Source organism: Aotus nancymaae, unplaced genomic scaffold, assembly GCF_030222135.1.
Source record: "Aotus nancymaae isolate 86718 unplaced genomic scaffold, 86718_ANA_hifiasm-v0.15.2.pri h1tg000058l, whole genome shotgun sequence".
Taxonomy (NCBI): Eukaryota; Metazoa; Chordata; class Mammalia; order Primates; family Aotidae; genus Aotus; species Aotus nancymaae.
This window is the reverse complement of record NW_026988472.1, coordinates 41,057,863-41,067,500: the sequence shown is the minus strand read 5'-3', so window position 1 is coordinate 41,067,500 and position 9,638 is coordinate 41,057,863. Positions and strand designations below refer to the sequence as shown.

General features: G+C 41.1%; 1 protein-coding gene across 1 annotated transcript in view; it reads left to right on the top strand.

Moving 5' to 3' along the window:
- BEND2 (BEN domain containing 2) overlaps positions 1-9,638 on the top strand; it is a 53,413-nt gene that overhangs the window by 27,923 nt on the left and 15,852 nt on the right. The window contains 1 exon segment of the mRNA XM_064364572.1: positions 7,114-7,254. Coding sequence (XP_064220642.1) covers positions 7,114-7,254 — 141 coding nt within the window.

Genomic DNA, 9,638 nt, shown 5'->3' with positions numbered 1-9,638 from the left:
TGTGTCTCTCTTTAGTTCTAATAATATTTACTTTATATATGTGGGTACACCAGTGTTGGGTGCATAGAGATTTACAACTGTTATATCCTTCTGTTAAATTGACCCCTTTATCATTGTGTAATGGTCTCCTTTGTCTCTTCTTATAGTTTTTGTTATGAAATCTATTTTGTTTGATATAAGTACAGCTACTCCTACTCTTTTTTGGTTTCCATTGGCATGGAATATCTTTTTCCATCCCTTTATTTTCAGTGTATCTTTACAGATGAAGTGTGCATCTTGTACACTATAGATCATTGTTTCTTGCTTTTTTATCCATTCAGCCACTCTACCTTTTGATTGGAGAGTTTAGTCCATTTACATTCAATTATTTTATTGATAAGTTGGGACTTATTCCTGCCATTTTGTTATTTGTTTTCTGGTTGTTTTTTGGTCTTCTCTTCCTTCTTTCCTTCCTTCCTGTCTTCCTTTTAGTGAAGGTAATTTTTTCTGGTGGCATGATTTAATTTCTTGCTTTTTATTTGTTGTGTATCCATTGTATCTTTTTTTTTTTTTAAACAGGGTCTTGCTCTGTTGCCCAGGCTGGAGTGCAGTGGCATGATCTTGGTTCACCGCACCCTTGACTTCCCAGGCTCAAGTGATCTTCCCACCTCAGCCTCCCAGATAGCTTGGACTACAGGCACATGCCACCACACCCAGATAATTTTTTGTATTTTTTGTAGAGGTGGGGTTTTGCCATGTTTCCAAGGCTGAACTTTTCTTGAATTTCTGGGCTCAAGTGATCCTCCCAGCTCGGCCTCCCAAAGTGCTGGAATTACAGGCATGAGCCACCATGCCCAGCCCCATCGTATGTTTTTTTGCTTTGAGGTTACCATGAGGTTTGCAAATACTGTCTTATAACCCATTATTTTAAACTAATGACAACTTATTATGTCTTATTGTACTATGTTTTTTTTTTCTTGGCGGAGTTTCGCTCTTTTCACCCAGGGTGGAGTGCAATGGCGTGATTTCGGCTTACTGCAACCTCTGCCTCCTGGGTTCAAGCAATTCTCCTGCCCTAGCCTCCTAAGTAGCTGGGATTACCAGTGCCCACCACCATGCCTGGCTAATTTTTGTATTTTTAGTTGAGTCGGGGTTTCACCATGTTGGCCAGGCTGGTCTCAAACTCCTGACCTCAGGTGATCTGCCCACCTCAGCCTCCCAAAGTGTTGGGATTACAAATGTCAACCACCACTCCCGGCCTGTACTGTCTATGTTTTGAAAAGTTGTTGTTATTATTTTTGATTGGTTCATCATTTAGTCTTTCTACTTAAGAGTATTTTACACACCGCAATTACAGAGTTTTAATACTGTATGTATTGTTATTACCAGTGAATTTTATACCTTCAGATGATTTATTATTGGTAATTAATGTCTTCTTTCAGATTGAAGAACTCCCTTTGGCATTTTTTATAGGATAGGTCTGGTGTTGATGAAATCTGTCAGCTTTTGTTTGTCTGGGAAGTCTTTATTTCTTCTTCATGTTTGAAGGATATTTTTACCAGATATACTAATCTAGGATAAAAATTTTTTCCTTCAGCACTTTAAATATGTCATGGCACACTCTTCTGGCCTGTAAGATTTCCACTGAAAAGTCTGTTGCTACTCATATTGGAGGTCTTTGTATGTTGTTTGTTTCTTTTCTCTTGCTGCTTTTAGAATCCTTTTGTAATCCTTGACCTTTGAGAGTATGATTGTTAAATGTCTTGAGGTAGTCTTCTTTGTGAAATCTGCTTGGTGTTCTATAACCTTGTACTTGGATATTGGTATCTTTCTCTAGGTTTGGAAAGTTCTCTGTTATTATCTTTTTTTTAAATTTTTTGATAGAGTCTTGCTCTGTCGCCTAGGTTGGAGTGCAGTGGTGTGACCTCAGCTCACTGCAACCTCTGCCTCCTGGGTTCACGTTATTCTCATGCCTCAGCCTCCCAAGTAGCTGGGATTACAGGCACACGCCACCACACTTGGCTAATTTTTTGTATTTTTAGTAGAAACAGGGTTTCGCCATGTTGCCCAGGCTGGTCTTGAACTCCTGAGCTCAGGTAATCTGTCCACCTCGGCCTTCTGAAGTGCTAGGATTATAGGCATGAGCCACTGCCGCCCATCCAATCTTTTTTTTTTTTTTTTTGAGACAGAGTCTCACTCTGTTGCCTAGGCTGGAGTGCAGTGGCACAATCTTGGCTCACTGCAACATCCACTCCCGGGTTCAAGCGATTCTCCTGCCTCAGCCTCCTGAGTAGCTGGGACTATAGGCACCTGCCACCATGCCTGGCTAATTTCTGTATTTTTAGTAGAGATGGGGTTTCACTATGTTCGCCAGAGTGGTCTTGAACTCCTGACCTCAGATGATCTGCCCACCTCAGCCTCCCAAAGTGCTGGGATTACAGGCATGAGCCACCATGCCTGGCCCAGCCAATCTTTTTGAATAAATATTCTACCCCATCTCTCTCTCTATGTCCTCTTTAAGGCCAATAACTCTTATATTTGCCTTTTTGAGGCTGTTTTCTAGATCTTGTAGACATACTTTATTCTTTTTTCTTTTGTCTTCTTTGTGTTTTCAAATAGCTTGTCTTCAAGCTCACTAATTCTTTCTTCTGCTTGACCAGTTCTGCTAGTAAGAGACCCTGATGCATTCTTCAGCATGTCAACCACATTTTTCAACTTCAGAATTTCTGCTTGATACTTTTTATTTCAGTCTCTTTGTAAAAATCTGATAGAATTCTGAATTCCTTCTCTGTGTTATCTTGAATTTCTTTGAGTTTCCTCAAAACAGCTATTTTGAATTCTGTGTTGGAAAGGTCAGATATCTCTGTTTCTCTGGGATTGGTCCCTGGTGCCTCATTTCATTTGTTTGGTGAGGTCATGTGTTCCTGGATGGAGTTGATGCTTGTGGATATTCATCCGTCTGGGCATTGAAGAGTTAGATGTTTATTGTTGTCTTTGCAGTCTGGGTTTACTTGTGCCATCCTTCTTGGAAAGGCTTTCCAGGTATTCAAAGGGACTTGGGTGTTGTGATCTAAGTTTTTGGTCACTGAAGCTGTATCTGCATCAGGGGGCACCCCAAGCCCAGTAACCCAATGGCTCTTGAAGACTTGTAGAGGTGCCACCTTGGTGATCTTGGTTAAGATCCAGAAGAATTCTCTGGATTACCAGGCACAGACTCTTGTGCTTTTTTTTGAGACAGAGTCTCACTCTGTCACCCAGGCTGGAGTACAGTGGTGTGATCTCAGCTCACTGCAATCTCCACCTCCTGGGTTCAAGCAGTTCTCTTGCCTCAGCCTCCCAGGTAGCTGAGATTACAGATGTGCATCACTATGCCTGGCTAATTTTTGTATCTTTAGTAAAGACAGGACTTCACCATGTTGGCCAGGCTGGTCTGGAACTCCTGACTTTAGGTGGTCTGCCCACCTCAGCCTCCCAAAGTGCTGGGAGTGAGCCACTGTGCCCAGCCTCTTCCTTTACATTCTCCCAAACAAAGAAGTCTCTCTCTATGCTGAGCTGCCTGGAGCTGGGGGAAGGGTGACACAAACACCCCTGTGGCCACCACCGCTGGAACGGTTCTGGGTCAGACCTGAAACCAGTAGAGCCCTGAGTCTTGCCTGAGGCTTGCGGTAACCACTACCTGGCTACAGCTTATGTTTGCTCAAGGTCCTCGGTCTCTACAATCAGTAGGTGGTAAAGCCGGTCAGGCTTGTGTCCTTCCCTTCAGGGCAGTGAATTCCTCCTATCCCTGGGTGGGTCCAGAGGTGCCAATCAGAAACCAAGGCCTGGAGCTGCAGACCTTAGGAATCTACCCGGTACTCTGTTCTACTGTGGCTGAGATGGCACCCAAGCCATAAGACAAAGTCCTTCCTACTCTTCCCTCCCCTTTCTACAAGCAGAGAAGTCTCTCCTTGTGACCACCACTGCCATGGGCCCATGACGGGTACTGCCAGGCCACCACTGCTGTTCGCTCAGCTTGTGATGAATGCTGCCAGGCCTGGGACTCACCCTTCAGGGCAGTGGGTTCCCCTCTGGCCCAGGGCAGGGCCAGAAAAGCCATCTAAGAGCCAAGGCCTGGAATCAGGGACCCCCAAGAGTCCACTTGGTGCCTTATCCCACTGTGGCTGAGCAGAGACATAAGATGATTTTGGTTCTTACTGAGGTACTTTTTTTTGTAGATAGTTGTTAAATTTGGTGCTCTTGTGGGGAGAACAATCAGTGGAGGCTTCTATTAGGCCATCTTGCTCCTGAGCCGTGCCCTGTGTATTTTTAAATTTCCTTGGAGACTTCTCTTTGACACATGGATTATTTAGGAGTTTGCTGTTTAATTTCCAAGTGTTTATAGATTTTTCTCCTGTCTGTTATTGATTTCTAGTTTGGTTCCACTGTGGTCAGAAAATATACTCTATATGATTTCAATTCTTTTAGATTTATTGAGGTTTTTTCCTCTGGCTCAGGATGTGGTCTGTCTTGGTGAATGTTCCATAGGCATTTGAAAAAAAATGTGTATTATGCTTTTACTAGCTGGAATGTTCTATAATGAAAATCCTGTTGGTTGGTTGTATGTTATTCAGGTCTTCTTTGTCCTTGCTGGTTTTCTGTCTGGTTGTTCTTTTTTTTTTTTTTTTTGAGACAGAGTCTCGCTCTGTCACCCAGGCTGGAGTGCATTGGCGTGATCTTGGCTCACTGCAACCTCTGCCTCGTAGATTCAAGTGATTCTGGGGCCTCAGCCTCCTGAGTAGCTGGGACTACAGGCATGCACCACCATGCCTTGCTAATTTTTGTATTTTTAGTAGAGATGGGGTTTCACCATGTTGGCCAGGCTGGTCTCCAACTCCTGACCTCAGGTGATCTGCCCATCTCAGCCTCCCAAAGTGCTGCGATTATAGGCACGAGCCCCCTGTGCCCGGCCTCTGTCTGGTTATTCTGTCAGTTGCTGAGAGGTGGGTGTTGAGGTCCTCAATATAATTGTGGATTTGTCTATTTTTTCTTTCTACTCTTTCAAGTTTTTGCTTTATATATTTTGAGACACTTTTGATTGGTGTCAACATATTGAGGATCATTATATTTTCCTGGGGGTTAATCCTTTTATTGTTATGTAGTGTTCTTATTTGTCTCAGTAACTTTCTTTGCTCTGAAGTCTGTTTATTTTCTCTGATATCAATATAGCCACTCTGCTTTCTTTTTTTTGGATTAATTTTGCATGGTGCATTAGTCCATTTTCACACTGCTATAAAGAAGTACCTGAGACTGGGTAATTTACGAAGAAAAGATGTTTAATTGACTCACAGTTCCACAACCTTAACAGGAAGCATGACTGAGAGACCTCAGGAAATTTACAGTCATGGCGGAAGGTGAAGGGGAAGCAAGCACCTTCTTCACATGGTAGCAGGAGAGAGAGAGAGAGAGAGAGCGAGAGAGAGAGAGAGAGAGCGAGAGAGAGAGAGCGAGCAAATGGGGAAGTACCACACACTTTTAAACCATCAGATCTCGAGAGAACTCACGCAGTCTCATGAGAACAGCAAGGGGGAAATCTGCCCACATTATCCAGTTACCTCCCACCAGGCCCCTCCTCCAATTTAACATGAGGTTTAGGCAGGGATACAAATCCAAACCATATCACATGGTATATATTTTTCATTCTTTTACTTTTAACCTACTTAGGTTATTGAATTTGTAGAGTTTCTCATAAAGAGCATATAGTTGGGTCTTTTTTTTGTTTTGTTTTCATTAACACTACCTGACAATCGAGGGTCTTGTTTTTTATCTACTTTGCCAATTGCTGCTACTTAATTGGTGCGTTTAGATCATTTGTATTTAAGGTAATTATTGATACAGGGTTTAAACCTTCTATTTTATTATTTTTCTATTTCTTTTCTCTGTTTCTCATTCTCCTTTTCTTTTTCTTGCTTTCCTGTGAGTTACTTGAACAATTTAAGTATTCCATCTTGATTTGTTTGTTTTTGAGTATATTGCTTTGTGCAGTTTTCCTAGTAGCTGCTCTGAGTGTTACTGTATACATATGTGACTTATCACTGCCTTTTGGAATCAACATTTTACCACTTAGAATGAAGTGTTTAAACTTTAATTCCACTTAGGTTCCTTTGCTCTCCCCACCTTTAAATATCATTGTCATAGGTATCAGATGGTGTTTTCATTTTTGTTTCAGTCATTCCATATGATTTAGAGAACTCATGATGGTTTTGTATTGCCCGTCTTTCTGCTCTTTCTATTCTTCATTTCTATTGCTCACTAGTGTTCTGTGGTAGGGATTTACCACAGTTTCTTTAACCATTCACCTATTGAAGGACACTTGGGCTGTTTTCAGGTTTTTGGCTATCACAAATAAAGCTGCTGAGGATACTCATGTACATGTTTTTGTGTCAACATGAACTCTTATTTCTCTGGGTTAAATGCCTAAGAGTGGAATTTCCATCAATTTCACTCTTAAGTGCTTAACTCAGAAATAAGATTGACAGTTTGGCAGTTTCTTTAAAAAAACTACAATTAATTACCATATTTTAAATTATAAAAATAATTACAATAATAGTAATTATAATTACAAATGTAGTAATTGTTTTCCAGTGTGGCTGTTCCATTTCTCCACATGCTTATTTCTCCACATGCATTTTTCTATTCTTTCTTCCTGTCTGATTGTCACTATTCCTTCTATCATCATAACCTTTTTGTTTGAAGATCTTCCTTTAGCCATTCTTTAAGAGTAGATCTCCAGCACTTTGGGAGGCTGAAGCAGGTGGATCACTTGAGGTCAGAAGTTCAAGACCAGCCTGGCCAACATGTCAAAACCCCATGTCTACTAAAATTACAAAAATTAGCCAAGTGTGGTGGTGGGCACCTGTAGTTCTGGTGACTCAGAAGACTGAGGCACGAGAATTGCTTGAACCTAGAGGGTGGAAGTTGCAGAGGATCATGCTGTTGCACTCCAGCCTGGGCAACAGAGTCTAAAAAAAATAAAGAGTAGGTCTGCTGGCAACAAATATTTTTAGTTTTTTTTGTCTGAGAGTGTATTTCCCCTCTGTACCTGAAAAACAGTTTTGCTGGATATAGAGTTCTCAGTTGAGAGTTCTTTTCTTTCAGTACTGTTACCTCTAGACGTTTTGGTAAAAGTAGACCCTGGCGTGGAAAACAGCCTGAACACAATGGATTGCTCAACTTTATTGGACAGTGACAGTGGCGAGGATTCTTCTTCATCATCTGTCTGTATCCTTCCCAAGTATGGTGAGTTTGAAATGACACATATTATAAGTGCCACTATTTGAGCTACATTCTTCCACTTCCTTGATGCAAGACAGTAGAAGTTGTGTGTTTCCTATTTTGAGGACAGGTTTGAGGTGATACTCAGAATGATGACTAATGTTTATTAAAAGTGTATTACATGCAAGGCACTGTGCTGAACAACTGGCATACCTCTTCTCCACTTATACCCATAATGACTCTATGGTGTTGACACTTTTATTACTCCCATCCCCAAGGTCACAGAGCTTGTGAGTAGGACTTCTGGAGCTCTGCCCTAGCTTTCTCTGACTTTAAAACTCATGTTTCCTTTTCTTTTCTTTTTTTTTTTTGAGGTGGAGTCTTGTTCTGTTGCCTAGCCTGGAGTGCAGTGGCATGATCTTGGCTCACTGCAACCTCTGCCTCCCAGGTTCAAGCGATTCTCCTGCCTTAGCCTCCCAAGTAGCTGGAGTTACAAGCATGCACCACCATGCCCAGCTAATTTTTGAATTTTCAGTAGAGATGGGGTTTTGCCATTCTGGCCAGGCTATCCTCGAATGCCTAGCCTCAAGTGATCTGCTTGCCTCAGCCTCCCAAGGTGCTAGGATTACAAGCGTGAGCCACCGTGCCTGGCCTAAAGCTCATGTTTCTTACCAGTCCACTGTACTGCCTGCCAAGCCACAGTGGCAGAGATGAGGGGCCCCCAAGCTCTGTGGCTTCTGAGGGTAACCATTCCAAATATTTTATAGTCAGTTCATTTTTGTCTCAACTTCTAAGCAGCTTATTTCTTGTTAATGAAATAACAAGAACAGAACAGGGGTCAGGAGACCTTTTCTGTGAAGGACTAGATAGTATTGTCTGTCACAAATACCCACCTCTGCTGTTGTAACATAAAAATAGCCTCATCCCATAGGCAAATGAATAGGAATGGCCATGGGCCAGCATACCTTTCACACAGATCGGTGGGGGGATGGACCAGTGGACTGTAGTTTGTTGACTCCCTTCCTAGAGGAGAGCTTATTCCTTTAAATTATTTTGTTACTCAAACTAGAAGACATTTCAAAAAATTGTGGTCTCAGCCAGGCATGGTGGCTCAGGCTTGTTAATCCCAGCAATCTGGGAGGCTGAGGTGTGCAAATCGCAGGAGTTTGAGACCAGCCTGGGCAACATAGCAAAACCCCATCTCTACAAAAAAATACAAAAAGTTAGCCAGGCATGGTGGCATGTGCCTTTAATCCCAGCTACTTGGGAGGCTGAGGTGGGAGGATCACTTGAGCCCAGAAGGTTGAGGCTATAGTGAGCTATGATCATGCCACCGTACTCCAGCTAAAAAAACAAAACCAGAAATAAAAAGTTGTATCTCTGTATTAAAATGGGCACTCTGATACATTGTTAGAAGTATACATTGGTGCAAACTTTCTGAAAGATAGTTTTTAGAAAAATGCATAAAAACATTTTTGCCAGTTGACTCTGTAATCTCACTTCTATCTGAAAATGTAATAAAAAAATTACATGAAAATTTTGTTACAAGAATGTCCTTCACAGAATCATTGGGAAAAATTAGAAACAAAAAAATAAATTATGATAGAAAATCAATCACTTGACTTCTGGTATATCCACAGCATATGAGACAGTAAAGCCTAATGGTTGAGGGCATGAGCTCTCACGTCTGCCTGCTTGACTTCAAATCCCAGCTCTGTGTCTTACTAACCTTATGACCCTCAGCCACTTTCCTAACCTAAATATTAGTTTCTTCTAGTGAAGTGACAAAAATAATAGTTTCTACTTCATAGAATTATGAGGACCAAGTGGGACAATGCATTTAAAGCTCTTAATGCTTGGGATGTAAGTACAACATAAACGTCACTTGTGAGGAAAATCATGATGACAGGAATGCAGACTTTAAAAAAAAGGTGAAAACAGAGAAATGCTCAAAATATAGTGTTAACTGAAAAAGCAGGATTTAAACTATGCCTGATGTATGACTTCAATTTGTCTTTAAAAAAACAGGATAAAGAATGGAAGATGTTAGTAGAAGATTCATGGTTTAGAGCAGCTGACTCATAAACAGATTGTAAAACTGGTTATGTAACTAGCAGTGTGACTTTTTCAAATAACTTATCTTTTCTGGGCCTCAGTCTCCTCATTTGGAAATAATGGGATGGGAATAATGATAGAGTTGTTAGAATGATGAAACTTAGCTAGTGCATAGATGTAAAATACTTAGCACATGCCTGATATACAGGAAGTACTTGTAAACGCTAGCATTTTGAAAAATTTCTTTTTTTTTTTTTGATTATAGAAAAGAAAAACAAATAAACGAATTGATTCACAGAGTAAATAATCAGCCTCTCAGAATTAAATAAATAATGCTGTTTTTCATCTTTTTT